Source organism: Trichechus manatus, unplaced genomic scaffold (genome assembly GCF_000243295.1).
Source record: "Trichechus manatus latirostris isolate Lorelei unplaced genomic scaffold, TriManLat1.0 scaffold00056, whole genome shotgun sequence".
NCBI classification, from domain to species: Eukaryota; Metazoa; Chordata; class Mammalia; order Sirenia; family Trichechidae; genus Trichechus; species Trichechus manatus.
This window is the reverse complement of record NW_004443992.1, coordinates 13,239,958-13,263,044: the sequence shown is the minus strand read 5'-3', so window position 1 is coordinate 13,263,044 and position 23,087 is coordinate 13,239,958. Positions and strand designations below refer to the sequence as shown.

At 45.0% G+C, this 23,087-nt stretch overlaps 1 protein-coding gene across 2 annotated transcripts in view; it reads right to left on the bottom strand.

Moving 5' to 3' along the window:
* Nucleotides 1–23,087, bottom strand: part of NRP2 (neuropilin 2) — a 126,193-nt gene that overhangs the window by 28,773 nt on the left and 74,333 nt on the right. For both annotated transcript variants that reach the window (XM_004378255.2, XM_004378259.2), the window contains exons 11-15: nucleotides 22,620–22,736; nucleotides 18,755–18,895; nucleotides 6,166–6,428; nucleotides 4,265–4,361; nucleotides 3,049–3,069 (exon numbers count right to left, since the gene is read on the bottom strand). In XM_004378255.2, coding sequence (XP_004378312.1) covers nucleotides 3,049–3,069; nucleotides 4,265–4,361; nucleotides 6,166–6,428; nucleotides 18,755–18,895; nucleotides 22,620–22,736 — 639 coding nt within the window. The remainder of the gene's footprint in view (nucleotides 1–3,048; nucleotides 3,070–4,264; nucleotides 4,362–6,165; nucleotides 6,429–18,754; nucleotides 18,896–22,619; nucleotides 22,737–23,087) is intronic.

Below are 23,087 nucleotides of genomic sequence, written 5' to 3'. Positions count from 1 at the left end.
AACTACAGAACTCTAATTATGGGCTTCATATATTTTTACTGGCTTCTTTATTATTCTTTTTTCTCTTATTGAGAAAAGAAAGTATTGGTTAAGAGGAAACAATCCATCACCTTAATTACACCACTTTTCAGTTCTCTCATTTTTTTCCCTTTACACAGTTTTTCATTTGTTAAAAACTCAAGTCCTAGGAAAAGATACATGACGGCACCATGTTTATAGATACGGCTTAAAAAAAAACAAATGCACATCCAGGCTACATTGTTTCAAATATGACTCATAACAGCAACTAAAAAGGTCTTTTTAAAAATCACATGCCAGCGCAGCTTATTCATCCTGTCTTCTCCCTTTCCTGCACAGCTCTCTTCCTCCATGCCTTGTTTCTCTTCATCACTGACTCACCATGGGATACAATCAAAGTATTCCCACTAAGTAGAAAACACAAGGTGATTTGAATAAAAAGAAAATGTTTGAAGGCAAGAAATGAGTTAAGAGGCAGAAAATGAAAGATACCTCAAAATCTAAAAGATAAGAATATCTAATAAGCCCAGGTCCAAAGGCCACTTTTATTGCATTTCCCTAGAGATTTACCTAGTACACATTGGTCTCTCTCAAGGAATGAAATTATTTCTGTCTGATGGTTAATTTATAATGGAAAAGAAAAACAACTCAAATTCTAAAAACACACTAGCATTGTAAATGTCTGTTGTTAAGAGGGTTTCGCCATATCTTGTCTGCCCAAACCTGACTTCTCCTTGTTTCTGCCTTTCAGTGAAAAGGGTGCTTAGGTACCAAATCACTGGTGCCTTGATCAACAGAGGGCCCCACTGTCCTGACCAGGAGAGGAACCTTATGCCAGTCACTTGGTTAGATGAAGCACGCGTTCCTCCTTCCTCCCCCAAATGGACAACTTTGCTTGAATTAAGACACAGAGTTGCATGTTCCAGGCTAGGCAACAAGAAGAGAACTCCCAGCCCTGGGTTCATCTGGATGACTACCAACTTAAAATGCCAATGTGATTACAACTGTCACTCTCAATTCCAACTCCAGTCTTGACCCTGTGTTCCTAAACCAAGAATCTGCTCCCTAAAATGGGGTTTCCTCCTTCCAAAGATGCTCATCTTCCAAGATGACAGCCACAAACCAATCTACACAACAACCTGAACAGCCTTTGCTCAATCCCCTAGCCAGCCCACCATAGGTGCACTGGAAATTCTTACCTTCAAGACACTAAGCCCTCTGTTTATTTTGGCTAAATGAGCATGGCTGCTCTGATTATGTATTATTTATATATTTAAAAAAAGAGAACACCACCGGACTGTGAAACCTCATGGTAAACACAGCTTCAAGGAGAGCCCATGTGACCTGGTTTGTTTGTTGTCTTACGGAATCGAAGCACTTAGCCACCACACTTGTCAATCTTGGGCCAGGACACGCGTGCTCACAAAAAACGGTGTCCGCGGCAGTCACTGGCAAGACTTTAACCAGCCTTTCCTGGGAGCTTTGAGTCTCAACAACCCAATAAGAGTCAGGTGAAAAAACATAAGCAGGTTTTACTTCACCAACACAAGCGTTACCTTGAGTCCTGAAGGTTAGAACTTGAATTCAATTGTAATCCAAGCCGTTCGGTTTTGCTCTCAGCTTTCCCTCCAATACTTTGGATTTGCATTCATATAGATCTCACACCCAAAGAGTACCAACTTGTGTACATGAATACTCTTAATACTTTAAAATGCGGAATGAGCAGTGGGGATGGGGCTCAGGGAAGCATGGAAAAGTGAGAGAGAAAGAAAATATATTCTATTTAGATCTATCACTCTGTTCCACTCTGCTGCCTCCTTCCTCATCTATTGTCTTAAAGCTGGGGGTGATGGGTGGCAAATTAGGCGAGATGATTTGGAGTCAGAGAGCACATCTAGGTGGCAAAGCAGGAATTCATCTCTCTCTAGCCACGAGCTGGACAGATTAATGAGAGTCAAGATAACAAGTCTAGACGTCAGATATAAAAATGACTTCCCTTATCTCTGAAAAGCTGTCACCTGTAGGGTTAAACCCAGGCAGTACAGCCCCTCACAATTGCTTGGATAAAATGGGTTATAAAAACTCCCTGTGACTGGGTGAGGGTGAGTGTCTCTGAATATGGTTTTACACTCAGGCCAAATGAAGGGATGCGATGCATTTAGAGTGGCTTCTGATAACACTAGCATTCAGAACCTGGGTGGAAATTTCAGCTGTGCCAATCAGTTGTTCTGCAAAGAGGGAAAAATGTAAAACCCATGCATTTTAATGGCACAGATATTTACCATCACCCAAGGTTGGAGGCCTTTTTTTTTTCCTGGATGAGGCAAGCGTCCCAAATTCTTCTCTTTTTGCTCTGCTATTTACTTTATAAGGGAGAAAATGTCCCTTTCTGTTTTTCAGTCCAGTCCTGCGTTTAAACGACTCCAACTCCAGTCATCGAATGTGTCTCCTTGTTCCCTTTACCAGCCACCAGCTCCTGAATTCTGCAAGTCTTCCTCCTTATGATAATCATTCCTTGTGCCTTTTCCCTAACTTTCCTGCCTCACACAAATGCAAGCCACTGCACCTCGCTGAAGGTTAATTGAGACTGCTGCTTTGGTACCCTGGAACTTCAAAGAAACCCTCTTCAGGCTAAAATAAATCATTGCCATCTCATTTCACTTTTAATTTACTGCTGATTTTTTTTTTTTTTTTTGGTTCCATCTTCCCACAGCTTCTCCTTTCTCACCACTCATGCATTTTCAGCCTCATTGCTCCCCGTTGGACAATGCAAGGCTGAAAGGTTTATCTGTAACCTATTTGTCTCTATTATAGGTTTCTAAACTTTAATTAAACAAGAGACAGTGAGGATCTCAATCCCCCTTCCCTGCATCTAGAGGTGTTGTTGGCGCCATCTAGTGTTGGGAAGGTGTGGAGTCTATTTTCTACTGCAATAGTTGCCAAATTTGGAGGTTTAGCCCCCACCAAATTCACATCACATGGGGGAAAGGAAAAGGCATGCGATTTTTTTTTTACCTTGAAAATTCTCACCTGCAAAAGCTGAGATGGGTTCTAGAAAAAAAGAAACAAAAAAATTTGAGTTAGATAAGGGGAAGAAATCATGGGTGAACACAGGGTATGATGAAGGTGGCTTAGGTGTTTTCATAATACCCTCTGAATCTGTCCGTGTCCTCCACGTGTTCAAGACTGTCTAACACATCATCATCATCATCGGGCAGGGTGGGTGGGGAGACAATCTCAAAGTTGCTCTGGAACAAAAAGTCCTTCATAGAGTAATGGGACCCCAAAAGCACTGTAATCAGTCACTTACCACTGATTACTTTCTCAGAGCCTGGATTACTTTCAGATGCCCAAGGCCTGAGAGGTGTCCAGGGGAACTGGGGCAGTCCCAGGTGCTTCTGACATCACTAGGCACACACACACCAGGGACCTCGTGCCTAGAAAAGCACTTGGTGAGTTATTAAAGCCACTCTGCCCACTGAAAGTGGGTCCTGGTCTTTCTCAGGATTGCCCTCTTGTTTTTGGGAATGTCCGTGGCTCTGATGGGAGATAGTCCGGGGTCCCTTGGAGTGACCCGTTCCACAGCGGGGGCACTGAGTAAAATGTATGTCTTTCTCAGGTGGGCTGGCTGCTAGGCCTTCTGACCCAGGTGACAGTTATGGCGTCCCTCCTGTGCTGCTCAGCGGGCAAGCAGTATTTAATCTTACAACAACTCTAGGATGTTGGGCATTAGCAGTACTAACTTTAGAGCAAAGTCTAAAATCTTGCTTCATGTGCTGTATGTAGTCTGCAGTGAAATTCACTCATGTAAAAGAACCACTCAGGTAATCGTGTTATCACTCTTATATAACATATGCACTATTTTTGCTCCCCAGTGAAGGCTTCCATTAAATCCATCAAACCTTCCCAGCATGTAATTCTGACTGGCAGTTGCTCTCGTCCTCTAGCATTTTCTTTGCTAAAAGCTGGAGTTTGATGATGGGGTCTTGGCACCCTGGGTCTCCATATACTTAGTGCATGTCTATTTCTGATTGGGAACAGGGATATAAGCCTTCACCTCATCTCCACCCCTCCCATCCTGAAGTCAGCCTAAGATGCAACTACACCCACCCTTCACCTCTCTCATGGACTGCAGCTGCCCTCCCCACTGGCTAAACCCTATGAAATGGCATGCTGCCTCCTCTTGTATACCCCAGCCCTTGGTGTCTAATTTGGAAAAGCCATGTAGAGGTGGATAGTGACATACCCATGCAGTTCTCCAGTGGGACATCGGTGCTTATCCGAATATCATCAATGGCAATCTCTCCTGAACGGCCTTTCCCTATCATTCCCTCAAACACAATCTAGAAGCCAGAAGAACAAGAGTCATTGTTAACTGAGCTTCCTGGCCCAAACAGTGCAAAGAGTTCTAATTTTCTGTTAACTGTAGTTTAAATTGTGTGTGTGTAGGTGTATGAGTATGTAAATGCATGTGTGCATCTGCCTGCACCTGGTACACATCTGTTGCCCACATGGCTACAGCACTTGAAATCTTAATTTAAAAAGAGTTAGTCCAAATCAAATGCATATTTGAGGGGATTAAAAAGAAAAAAAAAAAACCAACAAGGTGATGGATATCGTTGTCTGATAACTAGAATGTATTGATTAAAATGACCACAGTCAGGGTGTGTTTAAGGGAGGGTTGAAATTTCCCTAGCTATTTTTGAGGTTCCTTTCTCATAAATCTTTCAAATTCCCAATCCAGGCGTTTGAAAACTCAGAAGACATGAGCAGGTGGGGGTAACATGAGAAATACGGCACAAAGGTTTGGATCACCTTGGGAGTGACATTGCCTTCTGGCTCCATTATTACAGCTCCATGATCACTACAAGGAGGGAAATGATTTGTTCTTTCACCAATAGTTTACTGAGCACTTACTAGGTGTCAGGCACAAGGACAGTTACAGAAAGTAATAAGTTAAGACCCTCTGCCTACAGAAGTTCACCAGGTAGTAGGTGAGACTAAAATGCAAACAGGTACTTACAACCCAGTGTATTAAGGAGCCCCGGTGGTGCAGTGGTTAAGTGTTTGGCTGCTAACTGAAAGGTCAGCAGTTGGAACCCACCAACCCCTCCGTGTGAGAAACGACCTGGTGATCTGCTTGGGTAAAGATTACAGCCTTGGAAATCCTATGAGGGCAGTTCTCTGTTCTATAGGGTCACTATGAGTAGGAATCACCTGGATGGCAATGGGTTTTTTCATGTTTACAAGTGTGTAAGTGGGAACCCAGGTTGGGGTGGGAAGGATCTCAGGACACCCTACAACCTCAAGAGAGAGTGACTGCAGGCTCCACACAGAAGTCCGTCTGCTCTGTGGTCTCAAATCCCTCATTCTCTCCCTCCCCAGGTTCTCTCTGCAAACTAGCGCATGTCCTTTGGCAAGCTGAGCAAGCAGTTGGCTGCCTCACCAGCCATCTGTTGCTGCTTCTTGTCTGGGGAGGAGCAGGTTAATGCTTTGGCTGGTTCTCAGTCACCTCTTCCACAGCGTGGCTACTCCTACCCAAGTTTCAGCCACAGCTGTGCGCACCCATCTGTGCCTCAGTCTCTTGCTCTGTGGGACAGAGATAATAGAACCCAATTCGTGGTGCTGTGCAGAGGGAAGCCGTTTGTCTGGGAATCTCTTGGGTCTGCTGGCCACAGAGTGCAAACAGCATCCCACCCCCCTTTCCTGTGTTCACAGTCCCTGGGACAGGTCTGGGAGCTTGTTCCCATTTCCTTCTCGGATTCTAAGGAGGCTCTACAGGCCTCTTCCCTTGTGTGTGGAGGGTTTGTTTGTATTTATTTCCCTGGCTTCTGTGTGCCTTTGTCAGCCTACCTGATAGCAATCTAAAATAAAATGCAGAGAAGAAACATTTGTTGGAGAAGATTTCAGCAATATAAAAGGCAATAGGAGGAACAAAGAACCAAGTCTGGGTGTAGAGATAGGCACATTCTGAGTAACAAATAAGAGTGTCATTTAGTTGCCATGACAACGGGAGAAACACAATGAAAACAGCAGGGCTTAACCACGTTCCCTAATGATGAATGGGCACGGCCCTTTGAAATATTGAAACACAGATCACAACGATTCCCTTGCATCTTCACTCCCCGTCTCCCTTCACCACCCCACCTGATATTCCATGTCGTAGCTAGGCAAGATGATCCGCCCGTGTTTCCACTCGCTGCCCTGGTCCTCGCGGATGACCCACAGGAGCTTGCTCTCCTGGCTGGCTTCCCGTACCACCTGCAGCGTCACCCCGTGGCTGCCTGTGGCTTGATACTGGAACTCCATGCACACGGGGCTTCGGGGCAGGTGGACAGGTGGGCTGATGAGCCGTGCGTACTGGCCCTCCCTCCGGCCATCATTCTGCAGCCGCAGGAAATTCTTGTCATCTGGGGGAAACAAACCCAAACAGTGGTTCCTGGTAAATGCTTAGGAAAGACACCCCTTTACAGCTGTGGACCCTCCAGGGAAAGCTGGGACTGGACTTTGGGTGTTATGCCCTTGCTTTCCAGACCCTGTGTCCCTTTCTTGGTCCCTGGGTGGCACAAGCTGTTTGCACTCAGCCACTAACCTAAAGGTTGGTGATTTGAACCCACCCAGTGGTGCTGCAAAAGAAAGGCCTGGTGAGCTGTTTCCGTAATGATTACAGCTAAGAAAACTGTATGGAGCACAGTTCTACTCTGTAACATGTGGGGTTGCCATGAGTCAGAATCAATTTGATGGCAACAGGTTTGGTTTTTTCCAGTTCCTTTCTTAAGGCTCCTTCAGGACCTTGATTCAAATGCTGAGTCCTCTTGATGCCCCTTCTTGAGGTCTTTAAGTCAAATTGGTCCCTTCTGCCTACTTTTCCGTATTTCGTTCTTTGTACCTGTTTTTATAAATAGCACTTTGCTCAGTCTGGCTTATGTCTTAGCTGGTTGTGTACATGCTAGTCTTCCCCCACTAGATTCTCAGAGGACAGACCCACGTCTTATTCATCATTAGCTTCCTCAAAGGGCCAATGAAATCTAATGACCAGAATTATAAAGGAACGGTTTACAGGGGTGAGGTGGCTGCTAAATTGGAGGATGACTCTGGCCAGGTGGTTTATGCTTCAAGCCTTTGTCATCTTGGCTGGGCGCTGTCCAAATGGAAGACATTTAAAACCTTCTGTCTCCACCGGCGCTACTAAATGATGCCGAGGCTCTAGGAACTGTGACTGCAATTCAGAAAGTCCAATGTCAACTTCAAGCAGAACGGGGAATAGTGGCTGAGTGTGTGTGTGTGTGTGTGTGTGTGTGTGTGTGTGTGGTGGGGTGGGTATCCAGAGGGCCTGACAGCCCTTCGTTCCATATCCCACCTGGGAAGGTCTGAACTTGGTGGCCTTTCTCAGAGAGCCAGGCACACACAGCTTCACTGATAACAGGCGCTGTCATTATCATCAGCAAAGACTACATGTTTAGCAGAGAATATACACACTCTGGGAAGTCTAGGTTTCACCCGTTCAAATGTTTGGGGAATGGTCTTTTGGCTCAGTGGTTTCAAATACATCAAACGCTATGCAGAAGACTGAGTTTCCATTACTGCTAGCAGACCATGCCTTGCAGACATAGGTGCTGGGGCGTGCACCTACAAATCCAACTGATGCAGGAACTCCCGGGCCACTTATACAGAGGACAAGGAGGCATTTGAAGAGGAAAGCTCACTGCCTCTTTTTGGGGCTGAAACATAGGAGCAACTTAGTCTGAATGCTTCTGCAAGATGGTGAAGATATTTTCTACCAAATACCCAGTATGGATGTGGGGCACCTCAGACCCCTCAGGGTCAGCTGCATCATGTTAATCTGGGCATGTGCACAGAGCTCTCTTACTCCTCGGGAACTATGAACATCCTACTTGCTCTCCCTATCAGACCCTCCAAGGTTACTACTCCAGAAGCCATCCTCCCTGGGAGTCAAATTAGGCCAGATTAGGGTGCATATTTGGGATTCCAGTTTGTCTCCTTAACCATCCAGAACCATGTCTGTCCATGTACTCTGCAACATGTGACTTCTTCAAGGCCTAAATCAGTACAGATAACAAAAAAGGTAGTTGTCTATAGAAGAGCATAAGGAGCCCTGGTGGCACAACAGTTAAATGCTCAGCTGCTAACTGAAAGGTTGGCGGTTCAAAGCTACCATCCAGTGGCTCCGCAGGAGAAAGACCTGGCAGTCTGCTTCCGTAAAGATTACAGCCTAGAAAACCCTATGGGGCAGTTCTTCTCTGTCACGTGGGGTTGCTATGAGTCAAAAATCAACTTGACCGCACCCAACAACAATGATCTGCTAAAGGAGGAGACACTGACATTACAAACCAGACACTCAGAGATCTCCCAACCCTACTCCTCCCCTATCAGATGCTATTACTACTGCTGTTAATGATAATAATTATGACTCCTATTTGCATAATGCCTTATGGGTCACGAAGCACATTCATATGCATTATTTCATTTAATCCTTCCTATACGTTTGTGAGGAACCCCTGGTGGCAGAGTGGTTAAGAGCTATGGCTGCTAACCAAAAGGTTGGCAGTTTGAATCCACCAGCTGCTTCTTGGAAACCCTATGGGGCAGTTCTACTCTGTCTTATAGGGTTGCTGTGAGTTGGAATCAACTCCACGGCAACTGGTTTTGTTTTTGTATGTTCGTGAACAAGGTATTATTAATCTTACTTTGCATACGAAGAAACTGAGGCTCAGGAAGGTTAATATCACTTGTCCATGTTAGAGAGGCTAGTAAGCAGTAGAGCCGAGACGTGAATGAGGTTTCTAACCTTCCTGCTCTTTATTTCAGTTGTGCAGCAGGTACCTTGCCCCCACAGCTCTTGCAATCACACTCTATTCAAGGCAAACCGGCTTCCCCACTGGGCCCGTTGCCCCCTTTTATTCTCTTACCTGTAATTCCTCACTCCCACCACACCACCTATCCCACCTCTTTTGCTAGTTCTTCTCCCAGCCATTCTGGCACATGCAACATTAATTCCCTCTTCCCTCAACAACTCCAGCATTTACTGATTGTACCACTTGTTTTACCTTGTTTTTAAAAGGATTTGAGGCTATTTTCCATGGATTTCAGCAGGTTAACAACCCACTGCCTTCCACTATAATTTAACTGTTCCATGTGTGTCTTTCTTATCCTCCCAGTTAGATTGTCAGGTCCTGGTCTCACGCATATAAGGCTTAATACTTCTTCTCCCTCTTGCCCCTAGATAATTTCATATATGTGTGTGTGTATGTGTGTGTGTGTAGATGCATGCATATGCGTGTATGTGTGTGTGTGTATATAGACACATATACATATATATGTACATAAAGGAGTGGTGGTTCAGTGGTAGAGTTCTTGCCTTCCACGCAGGAGACCTGGGTTTTATTCCTGGCCAATGCACCTCTTATGCAGCCACCATCTGTCAGTGAAGGCTTGCATGTTGCTATGATGCTGAACAGGTTTTAGTGATGCTTCCAGACAAGATGGACTAGGAAGAAAGGCCAAAATCAGCCAGTGAAAACCTTATGGATCCTAACAGTCTGATTGGTAACTGATCATGGAGCTGTGCAGGATGGGGCAGTAGTTTTGTTTTGTTGTGCATGGGGTCACCACGCATTGGGGTCTGACTTGATGACAGCTAACTTATACACCCCATTGCCATCAACTCGATTCTGACTCACAGAGATCCAATAGGACAGAGGATAGAGTGGAACTGCCCAATAAGGTTTTCAAGACTGTAAACTTTATGGAAGCCGATTGCCACATCTTTCTCCCTCGGGGCAGCTGGTGGGTTCAAACTGCTGACCTTTAACTGCCTAGTACTTCACCACCATGTCACCGGGGCTCATATATATATATATGTTTTCCAAGAAAACTTTGTTCCTGTGAATAAATAGCAAGCAAATGGATAAAAGGAGCCCTGGTGGTGCAGTGATTAAGCGTTTGGCTGCTAACCAAAAGGGCAGCGGTTTGAATCTACCAGTTGCTCCTTGGAAACCCTATGGGGAAGTTCTACGCTGTCCTACAGGGTTGCTATGAGTTGGAATCGACTCAACGGCAATGGGTGTTTTTGGTTTTTAAATGGCTAATGAATGACAGGAAGTAAGGACAGAGGGAGAATCAGCTAGCCTCTGGTAATCCTTCAGATTCATACAATCCCTTCTCAATTCCCTCCTACCCTCCTGAGCCAACACCCATTTTCAAAGGTGAATAAATAATAACAGGGTGACCTGGGCAAGCATCCAGTCCACTGAGCCACCAGCAAGAACCCCCAAATGCTCCCGTGCTCCTGGTAATTTCCAAGTCTTTCCTTTTTCCACCTCATATATAAAGGAAACCAAATTTCAGAGACTTATTACTCAGTCTTCTTCCTTCACAGTTTCACAAGTAAGACCTGTGTACTTGCTGACTGAAAATTGCTTGGCAGAAGTACTGTCACTTTTGTGAGTTTATATTCGTAAGCAGCAGGGGAATCATAGCATAATGGTTAGAATTTAGTAAGTAAAACGTGTGTGGAAGTGTGAAGAACCGGGCTGACTGGGTTTTATCTGGTTCTGTTCTATTTATGCATCCTGTTACTAAAACTTAAGTCACATTTAGGCGAAAGGTTTCATGGACTGCCTCTCCCAGGAACCCTAGACATCCCCTCTCCTCTCCTCACATTTCCTCTCATCTTTTCTCTCTCTCTTACAATAAGATGATAATTGCTATGCATGATTTAAAGGACTGTTGGAAGACCAGGGAGTTAATGCTAGTAGCGTGCTACGCACGAGCAGCTGAAGGATCATAATTCAGTGCTGACATCTGAGCTAATCCACTAGTTTGCAGAATCTCAAGACAAGCAGACCTCTGAATTTCACTTAGTTAAATCATTTGTGCCCCACTTGTCTGTTAAGTGCTATGAGCTCCAGGGAAGAAAGATGATATGTAAATTTAAGGAATTAGCAGTAGACATCAGTCAGAGGGACGCTGAGCTGCAAAACATCCCTGCTTGTCACTGAGAGAGGGCTGATTAGATCCAGGGACACCATGAAGGAATGGTTCAGACCAGGAAAGGCCCAGGGAAGGGGTGGAGGGGAGAAGCACGGGGAAGAAAACTGATGTTAACTGAGCACCTACTATTGCCAGGTATTATACTACAGGATCCTACTGGATGCTTCACCTACCTTATCTTATGTAATTTTCCCAATAGCCCAGTGAAAAAAGTATTATTTTATCCATTTTTACTAGTAAAGCAAGTGAGGTTCAGAGAATTGAAGTAATGGGTCTAAGACTATTGCTAGAGAGTGATGGAAATAAGACATGAGCCCTGATTGGACTGAGTATAATCACCAGAGCATGGGCTCTCACCTGTGTTAGCATCCTGGCCTAATGCTCACTAACCTTTTAATGCCTCAGTCTTCCCATCTGTAAAATGGATATAATAACAGTAAGTTTATGGGGAGGAGTGAATGGAACAAGCCACATAAAGTGCTTTGCACAGTAACAGGCACACAGTAAGGGCTCAATAAAAGTTACATTATCATTATTATTACTATTCTTGCTATACACACAGCCTTTACTTTATTATGAAGAAAAAGGGTAGAAGGAAAACAAATAACCTGGGAAGGCCAATCTAAGACCCAAAGGGAAGTATGTGTGGTCTGAGTACAATAAAGATGTTCTTAGGAACAAGGATGGATTCCCAGATTTGCCTTACCCCAGAAAACAGCCAGCCCCAACTTGCCCATTATGTCTTTTGTGTCAATCTACAGTAGGTGAAATAATACATCCCATGATCCTGGAACAAGAGCGGGATCTCAAGAGATCATTGAGAGCAAGCCAGCCCTGTCTCCCGGAGGAACCATTCTGAAAACATCCCTGCAAACAGCTGTCCATCCTTTGCTTTACATTCCCCAGAGAAGGAGATTCCATAGGCCATGTCGGCAGTATGTTTTCTGGGTCACAACGCTAACTGTCAGGAATTTCTTAAATCCAGTCCTAAGTTTTCCTGCTGTCATTTAGACACATTTCCTCCTTTTATCCCTGATGGAGCACAGCCAGTTTCTGTCCTCTGACCTAGAAACATTTTCAATTATAAAGAATTAAAACTCTTAGTCTTCGCTTCCCCAGAAAACATGACCCTTGCCCCTCTAAATATCTACTTTCCAGGTCCTCAGTTATGGTGGTGGGGTCCCATTGACCCCTTTCAAGTGTACTGTTTCAGCTTTTTTAAGTCAGGGCATCCACATGCAGACATTGCAGTTGAACACTGTGCTGCAAGTAAAGTTCATTCTTCTGGAATATCCCAATTTATGGCCACCACTAACAAACACGGAGTTCTAAGTTCTAAGCACACGGTGGCTGTTGATAACGTGATAAGAAAAAGGCTGGCATGGCATGGGTGGGCTATTTCATTGATTTACTTGGGCCTTAAGGAAAAGTCCTTTGGCTTTGTCAAGAGGTGGCCAGAACATGACAACTGACCAGCTCAGAACCGGTCCTGCCTGCCAGAGGCCGCCTTCTTGTTCTTGTAGCTGACGGTTGTGTGATGCTAGCAATGGATAGCTTCCAACACAAAGACAATGGAAAGGAAATATGTTCAGTTGCTGAAAAAGAATAAAGAAAAAATGTCCCAGAGATACAATTCCTCTCCTCCAGGACCTGACGTACTTGGGCGGCATTTTACTAGGTTCTTGACTCAAAACATCTGTTGTTGCCCATGATACAGGGAAAACAATCACGTGGGAATTAACAACAGGAGTTCAAAAGGGTGGAGAGGAAGCTCAGAGGACAGGGACATTCAGGCATTGTAACCTGCTGCTGTCTCTGGGAAAGGTCTCCTGATAGTTCACCTGGCGATTTATGGCTGCATCTGGCTTCAGTGGAATAATGCAGTGTGAACACATGACTGTGGCTGGCCAAACAGCAATGGAATCGATTGTGTCTACACCTTTCCAAACCCTGAAATAAATCACCAGCCTGATCTTCCTGGCTATTGCAAAGCCAAACACACCATCTGTCCAACATACACATCTCCTGGCTAGCATCTTGCCTTCCTAGTAGAACAACCATCTGAAAGAATATTTAGTGCTGCAGGAGATGTAGTCTCTTTGTATAGGTCATGCTTAAAACATGAGTCAGCCCCTCAGCTGGCCTCCCAAGGTCAGTCTATCTCTGCTAAGGTCTTCAAATTAACAACCAGTTAAGGGAAACACTGACTTTGGGTGATCTCAGCAGGATGTTCTCAAGGTTTACAATAGACCATTTTGTGAACATTTGAAGATTTCAGGCTTGGTCTTTGCAGGAGTCTACCTATAGCTGTTTTTTGTTTTGGACTTAGGGTTTTCCGAAGGTTTTGCCCCTTCATTATCAATCCACACATGGCTGGGGAACTTGACCAATCATGACTTTCAGAAAACAAGGGTAATAGCTCCTACTCGCCACTGCTGTCTTTTCTACAAAGCCAGAGATGTTTTCCTACCTTCCTTAAAGAAGGGTCTCTATTCTTTCATTTCCAGTTGAAATTAGTCCTTGAATATTGGCTTCCTTTTAGCGAAGCTGTTCCTGGTTTTTATCTACCAAAGTCCACAGCCCGAAAAGTTCCTGTCTCTCTATTTGCAGTGGCTATGACCCAGTAGAGCCAAAGCAACCTCCTTCTGAAGCAATTCAATCTAATGCCAATTCAGTGCCTGGGTTTCCTGCTGCCATCAACCCCACCTACAAGGAAGATCTTCTGAGCTCAGATAGTTGCTTTTTAATACACTGTCAAAAATCAGGCCCAACATAAGCAAGTGCACTCATCATTTATTTCCTTGTAATCATCCACCCATCCATACCCATCCACACTTAGTCTTCTCTTGTGCATGTCCTACAATGAATCACAGTCCTGGTTGCTGCTCTAATAGAACATATTCAATGGCCTAACTTGTATCAAAGCAAGCCAAATGAGGACTCAATAAGTTGACCACTTACATCTAGTAGAACAGTCACCATTCATAAAATTTTCATATCTCAGAACATCAGCATTCTTGACTTACTCCCACTTGAGCTTGTTTGAGAGCCCAGAGTGAAGGTTCTGTTCTCTCAATCCTGTAAACATGGAAATGCTAGGCAGCCGAAACTCTGTCCTTTCCTAATATAGCACCATTCCAAATGGGCTTTGCTTGTTTTCTTTATAGCTCTCCTTACCTTGACTTAAAGTTACTGAAAAGAAGTAACATTATAATGACACTTCACAAGGTCAACCAATGTATAAAACAGCATACATTTAGGGAGAACAAACTTGCAGGTGCTGAAGCTGGCCCCATTGGACTGGGATGGTACCCTTTATTCCTTCTTGCCTCATTCCAGACAGTAATATAATTATAATATAATAATTATTACTGATATTACTTAGTACTTACATAGGATGCTTTTTTTGATGGAAAGAAATAGTTCCTACACCACTTAATACTATTCTACTTGCTTATTTTATTATGGTTGCTCACTGAAGGTAGGAACACACAATGATAAAAATACCAGCAACTGAACAGTCCTGCCAAGGGATCACAGAGATGACACCCTCCCCACTTCCCCCTACTACTTGCTTCTTGTTTTGCACCAAACCAGAGAGCGATAGCATCAGCAAGGGCCCCGGAGTTCCCTCTCATGTTGATGTCTAAAGGCACTAGAGCAGCACCGTCCCATATAACGTTCTGCAAAGATGGGAAGGCTCCACATCGGCACCGTCCACAGCCATGTGGCTATCGAGCCCTTGCAATGTGCCTAGTGCAATGGAAGAGCTGAACTTTTAATTATATTCCATTTGGATTTAAATCGCCACATGTATTTAAGCAGTGCCGACCGTATTGGACGGTGCAGCTCTGGACACATAAGCTCACCATATCACCTCAAGGAGTTTTTGCCTCATTCCTTAAAAACCGGAATCTGATCTTCCCCCCCCCGAACTCTTTAATGGTCACAGTACTTGAGACTGTCTGGAGAAAATATGCTGACTCCTGCGAAGGTTTACAATAAACACGGACACTTCCTATGTCACTGTAGCTACAGAGAAGGCAAAGTGGCTTCTCAGAGAACACGGCACTGGGTCCTTTGCAACCACCAGGGGTCACTGAATTCGGAACAGGGTCCCCAGGGGCGAGTATGAACATACTACAGGCAGCTAAGCCACAAAAAAAGCTAAAAAAAAAAGAAATTCTGAGTGGCCTCAAAGACTATTTTGAAAAACAAAAACAGTGGAATAAAACCAGTGGGTGTCTTGTCAGCCTTGAGCAACCATGACCACCAGCCAAAAGAACTAATTACTTACTTAAAAGGAAAAGAAAAGAAACACACACACACACAAACAAAAAAGAAAACAACTAAATCTGAAAATATCTAAGGAATGTAAGTAGTTTCCAGAGACACTTCTAATCAAATAGGCTGTGTATGATATCTCAACATGGCTACTTCCTCTCTTTTCTTGACTCCCTTTTCTTCCACCCTACTCCTCAACACTTCATGGACACACCTTCCTTTCTTAAATTTAATCACCTTTGTTTGCGTATCTAATAAGGGGATAAAACATAGGGCACACTTCTCTCCGAGGAGGAGAATGGCCTCCTCTTCATGGAATGGCAAAGTGTGGGTGCCTTTCTGGCTTGCAGTTTGACTTAGAAGGAGCCAGAGACTCTGAACCCATTAGCATTTGCCCTGCCCCTAACCAAGCACAGCTGTTTCCTTTCTCCCAACTGCTCCCCTCAGGGCCCCATTCTTTTTGAAGAAGAAAGGACCACCCTGAGCAGAAAGGGCTTTCTATCTTCTCCTGCTTGAAGCCCGATACCAAGTTTTGTAAGGAGAAGGAAAATGGGAAATTCAGAAAATGCTTTTTAAAAATCATCAGAAGACAGAAGAAGGGGCTCTGAGAATAACACTATGATTTTGTTTTCTGGAGGCGGCTACAAGTGCCACTTCTCCAAACTTCGGGGACTCCTCCTGGAAGAGCAAAATAATTATTTTCCTTCTCAATAACGTAAGGGAGGAACAACATTAGATTTAGCAGATTCCTTATGGCCCTAATTTTCTTTCCGTCCCATCCATTCAGCCAAAGGTTGGAATTCTGCCCGCTTCATGAGCTTGCTCTGAAAGGCCCTCCCAAACTGCAGGGTGTAATGAATCAACTTGAAGGAGGACAAAGACTAGAACTCGGGTGCAACCAGTAGCCGAGGGTCAGCTGACAAGCATTCAGGTGAGGGTGAGGGCTGGACAAGGAGGAGGCAGGGGGGAAGGGGCAAAGGGGCAGAGGTAAAGGTCAGGGTCAAATGGAGAGTAACGTAAGCTGTCCCAGAGCTGTCACTTGCTAACTGGTGGCCTTGAAGGCTTGGACATTCTTAGAGAAAATCTGCTTAGAAGAGTACAAAGGAGGACGCTGGAATTATGAGAAAGAACCTGAAGATGGATGCTGAATGAGAGCTAGTAAATCCCCCACCCTGTATAGAAACATCGACATTCCTTCATCCAAACTGCTCTTGCCAAGTAGCTCCCTTCCACACACACCCCACAGACACGCACAGACACACATACTCATGCATATAAACCGGAAACACTCATACACACACAGACATACTTACACAAGCACACACAGATTCACACATAAAACACATGTGTATACATATTTATAAATACATATGCATATACACACAAAATGCACACACATATGCACATACACACAGAAAACCACAAACACCTTCAGGCAGAAACACATATGCAAGCACGTACATACACATATGAGCATGCAAACACACACATGAACACTACATATATACACACACATACCCAGCAAACCTTCTTGACGTTTGGACAAAAGGTGGGGGTTGGGAAAGACAACCAATTAATTGGAGCAAGTCTCATAGGAGAGGAAATGAAATGAAAAATCCAGGCTGGGTTATAAAAATAAGTATTTTTTTTCCCAACGTGCAGGAGGCTCATTATATTAATTAAACATTATTGCAGTGAACAAGAAGGGGGAGAGTGATTATGGCTGGGACTAGGGTAAGTGTTCTCTCCTGTTGCCCGAGGCCATGGTGATCTGCAGATATTAATCTCTCTGAGCACTCAAATGCTGAAGAGATAAACACTTGAAATATGAAAATGTTTTTCTCCGGAGCAGACGCTGTGACCCTCCGGGACAGCAAGTGCGGGAGCCTGCTGGGAGGAGCAAGTCAGGAGGAGCGTGTCAGGAGGAGTGTGTTAAGAAGAGTGTGTCAGGAGGAGTGTGACGGGAGAAGCATGTCAGGAGGCTGGCTAGAGGTGCTTTCATGGTGCCTGCCCCACTGCTGCCCCCTGGGATCAGGGGACACAGCTGTCCTTGGGGTGAGGGTCAGCATAGCAGCTCTTCGGAACCCTGTGGGGAGCGGGGGAGCTTTCTCTTCCCCCTTTTATTTTCTAGCCTTTTCCCTTTGTACTCTGGTAAAGTTTGATCTCTGAATTTCCAGAATTAATGCCTGTCCTCTCAAATGCATATGGGGGCCTATGGCCTGGGCTAGGGTACAGAAAAATCTAAGGCTAGTCAGTGGTGTCCTGGAACAGACTTGTACTGGCTTGTAAGAGTCGACTGTTAAATTTTCTGGAATTTTGCAAGCCAGTTGTTAAGCACAGTCATTATCAAAAATTAAATTACATAAACTTACAAATAAATTATATTAAAAACTAAAAGTAATACTTAAAACTCATCAGTTTCTATTTTAATCTCTTCTCAATTACACCTCCAATGACCTCATGTTGGTAGCTCAAATTCAGCCATGGTAGGAGTCCCCTGGGTGATATAAATGGTTAACGTGCTGGGCTGCTAACTGAAAGGTTGGAGGTTGGAGTCCACCCAGAGGCATCTTGGAAGAAAGGCCTGGCGATCTACTTCCCAAAAATTAGCCATTGAAAACCCTACGAAGCACAGCTCTACTCTGATACACATGGGGTCACCACGAATCCAACTTGACGGCAATGGTTAGGAGTATTTACACCACTGAAAGTAGTAAACATTACAAAGGAGTCCTTCCCTGCCGCCCCCCAACCCCAGCCCCGAATTGAGATAATAGACAACTGTTGCTTATACTGGTTAAAAGGGCTAAAGGCAGCCTGTCTCTATCAATAATGCCAACAGAGGCTTCTGAAATCTGGCTCTCTGAAACCAAAAGGGTCAGCTTAATATTTCGAAGACTAGCAGCAACACTTTGCTAGAAGCCATGTCCCTGGCAGCAATGTTGGAAACCTGTGGGTGTGGCAACATTTCAGTCCCTTGACTTGGTTCGCTACATAAGCGATGATACCCTTGAAGCAGTATCAGTCTGACTCAAGGCCAATGATTTCCCAGTGAGCCATGTTAAGAACAAACCCACCTTGGAGTTGACAAACGGCTCCGTGATGGTGGCAGCAAATGCCTGCTATGGGAACAAGGGGACATTGACTCATCCCATCTCCTAGGACCTCCCAATTTCTCCTTCTTTCTTTCTTTTTTCTTGGCCTTCCTCTCTCCCTCCCATCTCCCAAGCTGTGCTGTAATCACAAGAGAGGGCTAGGAACCACCAACCAACTATTCTGTGGGGTGACGTCTTGAGCAAAGACTACGGTGGTTTGTGGGCAAAGAGCAGAGGATTACTCTGCGGTGGGAAGTTATGAAGCTTGTAAGGGAATCTGGGTCTGAAAAACATGGAGTAGGCTAGCCTTAACTCTTTCATCTCCTAACTTGCAGCTGGCTTACCTGGAAAAGTCTGGTCATTTGGGCTGGAGCTGCCGGTCCAGGTGCTCCTGAGCCACTTGGCATGGTCATACATCCAACCACAGGTCTCCTCAGGGAAATCAAAGTTGCAATTGAATCCTGATGGGAGCTGCAATTCTTTGTCTGAAAGGGAAAATAAATAAATAACCCAGAGGAAGGCAAATGAAATGGGTTCAGAGAACAGCCACACTGGTGCTATTTACACGGCCGGCAAAGCCTAAGTGGAGAGCAGAGAAAGAAGTGGCTCCCTTTGCTAATTCATTTAACTCATCTTGGCGATCACTAGCTTTCGGGTCAGCCTTTGGTCTCATCCTTCTCAGGCATGAAAGCCAAATCTGCCAGTGGTTCCCATAGTAAGCAATTATAAATGAGGCCACCAAATGGCTTCAGGCTCTAATCAGCCTCTTCTGTCCACCTTGGAGAGCAGACAAATATGAAAATCGCAGTTCCTTAAATGCCAGTGAAGAATATGTCCCCAGTGCCTCAGTGGAAGTCTGGCTCCCAAAAAAAGGGTTATCTCATCTCCTGCCAACCTGCTCTCAGAAGTAATGGGGGCAGCCCATTAGCATCCAGAGAAGCTAAAATGCCTGGGAGGAACCTGGCCAGGGAGGGGAAAGTGACCTCAGAAACAAGGAAGGCTTGTTTGCCCTCCTTCACCTCTTTGTGATACGTCTCTTGTTTCAGAAGACAAGGACAACTCAGCACCCCCATGGGGAGGTACTATGAGATGGGCAATTTGGCATTATAGGGGCAAAATGTAGGAGACAGACCAGCCAGCTCCCCAAGTCAGGCCTGACCAGAAGGAAAGTAATTTCACATCACGCTGAGTGCCTGAAGATCAGGATCGTAGGGGCAGTAGCGAACCCTTTCCCCATGGAAAGAAAGTGACTACACACTGGCTGGAGTCCCTGAGTAGAGCAAACGTTTATGTGCTTGACTACTAGCTGAAAGGCTGGCTGTTCGAACCCACCCAGAGATGCACTGGAAGACAGGCCTGGCGATCTGCTTCCGAAAGGTCATAGCCTTGAAAATCCTATGGAGCAGTTCTACTCTGATACACGTGGGTCATCATGAGTCAGAATTTACTTGACAGGAACTAACAACAACAACTGTCTGCTTTGGTTTTTCACCTGCCTAAGCCAGCAGACTGAACCCAAAGCGTTTCTTTTGAGGCTCCATCCAGCTTTAATGATCCAGTAAGAGTTGATGCCAAACATGTGATTAAGTGGGGGTGGGGGTGGAATTCCGGGAAAGAGAAAAAATGGGAACCCAAATCTGGATGCTTGCCTGAAGCACTTGTGAGATGGCAGAAAAGTGCTGCCTGACGCTGGTAGCAGGGAGGAAGGGGGTCTTTGGCTTTCTCACTTCCCTTCCCAGGGTTCCCAGAGAGAAATTTCCATGGGGAAGGCCTAGGATGCAGGATTAGGGAAGCCTACAGGGAACAGCAGTCTGCTAAAAACAAATTGCTCGCCATGTGGGAGAGGAGGGCCCACCTCTGAGGGGAAAGAGCACTATCTGCCTCAGTGGCAGGAGGCAGATTGCCACCAGACCCTGTTTGTGCTTCCCCTTCCCAACAGAAAATATTTAATGTTTGCCCACCCTTGGCCAAAGTCAGCTTTTGTCAAGAAGAAACACATGGAATCTATTACAGAAGCATCAACCTGTGGCTTGGAAAAGTCAGCCCTTAGCCCTCACCATCCGTCCTCCCTACAATTTTTGAATTTCTATTTTTCCACTCAAAAATATGGAGTAATTCAATATACAGTAATTCCTTCCCAATGTTTACATGCATACTGTAGCTCAGGAACCAAATTCCACAGAAAGATCTTTTGCAAAAAGAGAAGGGAGGAACCAAAGAAACCTCAAATGAAAGAAACCACTATAAACAGGACAGTTATATTAAAAATCAACTTCTGAAATTTTGCAGCACGACTGTTAAATTTTCCTTTGGATTGTTATTTAGATAGAAGCCCGCACCCCTATCCCCTACAAGCTAACTCTGCTAATCCAATATCATACATTAACTCCTTATGCATTCCATTTTTGGCTCTCAAACTATCTTAAACATGTCTTGGAAGATTCTCCAAGTCTCCTTCTTCTCTTCATAAAACAAAAACAAGTTCATTAAAATGTCAGAATTCTGCATTCAACTAACCCTGACCAATAGTATCTCCCCCTCCACCCACATAATACACAAAAGCACATTCCCAAAAGCATATGCATTAAATTATCATTTTTCAGTCCCACAACTTCAGCATTTATTTTTGGCTTTCCTCCCACTCGTCTTTGCAGCCACATCTTGGAGAAGTCCACTCCGTCAGTGCAGCCCTTCTTCTTGTCAAGTGTCTGAGCGAGCAGGTTTGACAGAGGTGTCACCATCCACCTACTGAGCTGGTGCTACATCTTTATGTTTCTATCACTTCCCAAGTCTCTTTGCCAATCTTCCCTCATTTTCTCTAATGAACATTTAATAATCAGTAATGTACTGTAAATTGAGGCTGTCAAGCTTTAAATTCTAGCCAAGAATGTCAGGTGTTCCAAAACGTGTGCTTTATGAGGAATATCCTCATATTTGGTGACCTCAGTAGTACGATTTAAAATGTGACTTGCCTTTGGGGTCTGCCAATTATTGCTTTTCTCTGACTTGGAAACGCTTAGAAGATAAAACAAAAGCAATGTAGATTTCCCATGTGAAGAGATGGATCAAGAAACGAGGAGCCCCTTCATTTTGAAGGAATGGCTGAGGGTGTCTTTCCACATTTCTGCCTTTTTCTCTGACCTGCACTCACCTCATAGGAGATGAGGTGCACTATCTCATAGAATCATAATTGTTCCACTTTCTTAAACCAGCAGTGGTGGAAAACACAGGGAAGTGCTATGAAGTAATGATTAATTGCTGAATTAACCCAACTCTCATGCCACATGGACCACATCACTCAGAGGATTCTAGATCTTCATTTGACTATGCCTGAAGACACAGCTTAGCTGGAAAAACTATCCTCACTGTGAACTCAAAGGATGATAATGGCTTTCCTTTCACAGGGGAAGCAAGGTGGTGGGGGCATAAAGCACGACTTCTCAAAGGAGGAGCTCTCTCTGGATGGATTCTTGTCTCAGCTGACGATCAGTGGGTTCACATCAGAAGGGCTGTATTGGCTGTTACAATATCTGAATATATGGGTTGTGTTCCAGTGGTAGAATTCTCGCCTTCCGTGCAGGAGACACAGGCTAAATTCCTGGCCAGTGCAACTCAAGCACAGCTACCACCCATCTGTCAGTGGGGATTATGTACCGCTATGATGCTGAACAGGTTTGAGTGGAGCTTCCAGACTAAGATGGACTAGGAAGAAAGCCTGGTGATCTACTTCAGAAAATCAGCCACTGAAAACCCTATAGGTCACAACTGATCGTGGAGATGGCACAGAACTCAGCAGCATTTCATTCCATTGTGCACGGGGTTGCCATGAGGCAGAGGCGGACTCAAAGACACCTAACAACAATAACAACAAATAGTTCCTGGGTGGTAAAAATGGTTAAGCTGAAAAGTTGAAGGTCCAAGTCCACCCAGAGGCACCTTGGAAGAAAGGCCTGGTGATCTACTTCCAAAAAATCAGCCACTGAAAATCTTATGGAGCACAAGTGTACTTTGACACACATGGGTCACCAAGAGTCAGAGCTGACTCAATCGTAACTGGAAATAGCCACTGCCTCAAGCCCCTGAGTACACACATCTCCCTAACCCCTTCCCTAAGACCCCCTCCACTTCTGACCAGCCACAGGCCAGCCTTCATTCTGACTGGTCAGTACCTTTCAGCTGATATATGACTCTTGCCCCCCCCATCCTTACCATCCTCAAAGCTGCAGTTCTCCCCACACTCTGTGGCCTCCTCGTCGATGGGATACGGGGTGGTTGTCTCTTCGCTCTTCATGGTGGGTCCCAGTGTCTCTACTGTGGGCCTTGAGTCTGTATAAAAGCCCAGGAAGAGAAGTGAGTGCTGCAGCAGCCAAAAACTGAGTTTCCCCTCAAAACTCTTACAGAAGGAAGAGGAAAAGAAGAAAAGGAAAACGAAGACACATTCAGAACCCTGCAGTCGCCTCTGTGTGCCATCCTAGAACCCTGCAGTCGCCCGTGTGCCGTCCTAGAACCCTGCAGTCGCCCCTATGTGCCGTCCTAGAACCCTGCAGTCACCTCCGTGTGCCGTCCTAGAACCCTGCAGTCGCCTGTGTGCCGTCCTAGAACCCTGCAGTCGCCCGTGTGCCGTCCTAGAACCCTGCAGTCTCCTGTGTGCCGTCCTAGAACCCTGCAGTCGCCCGT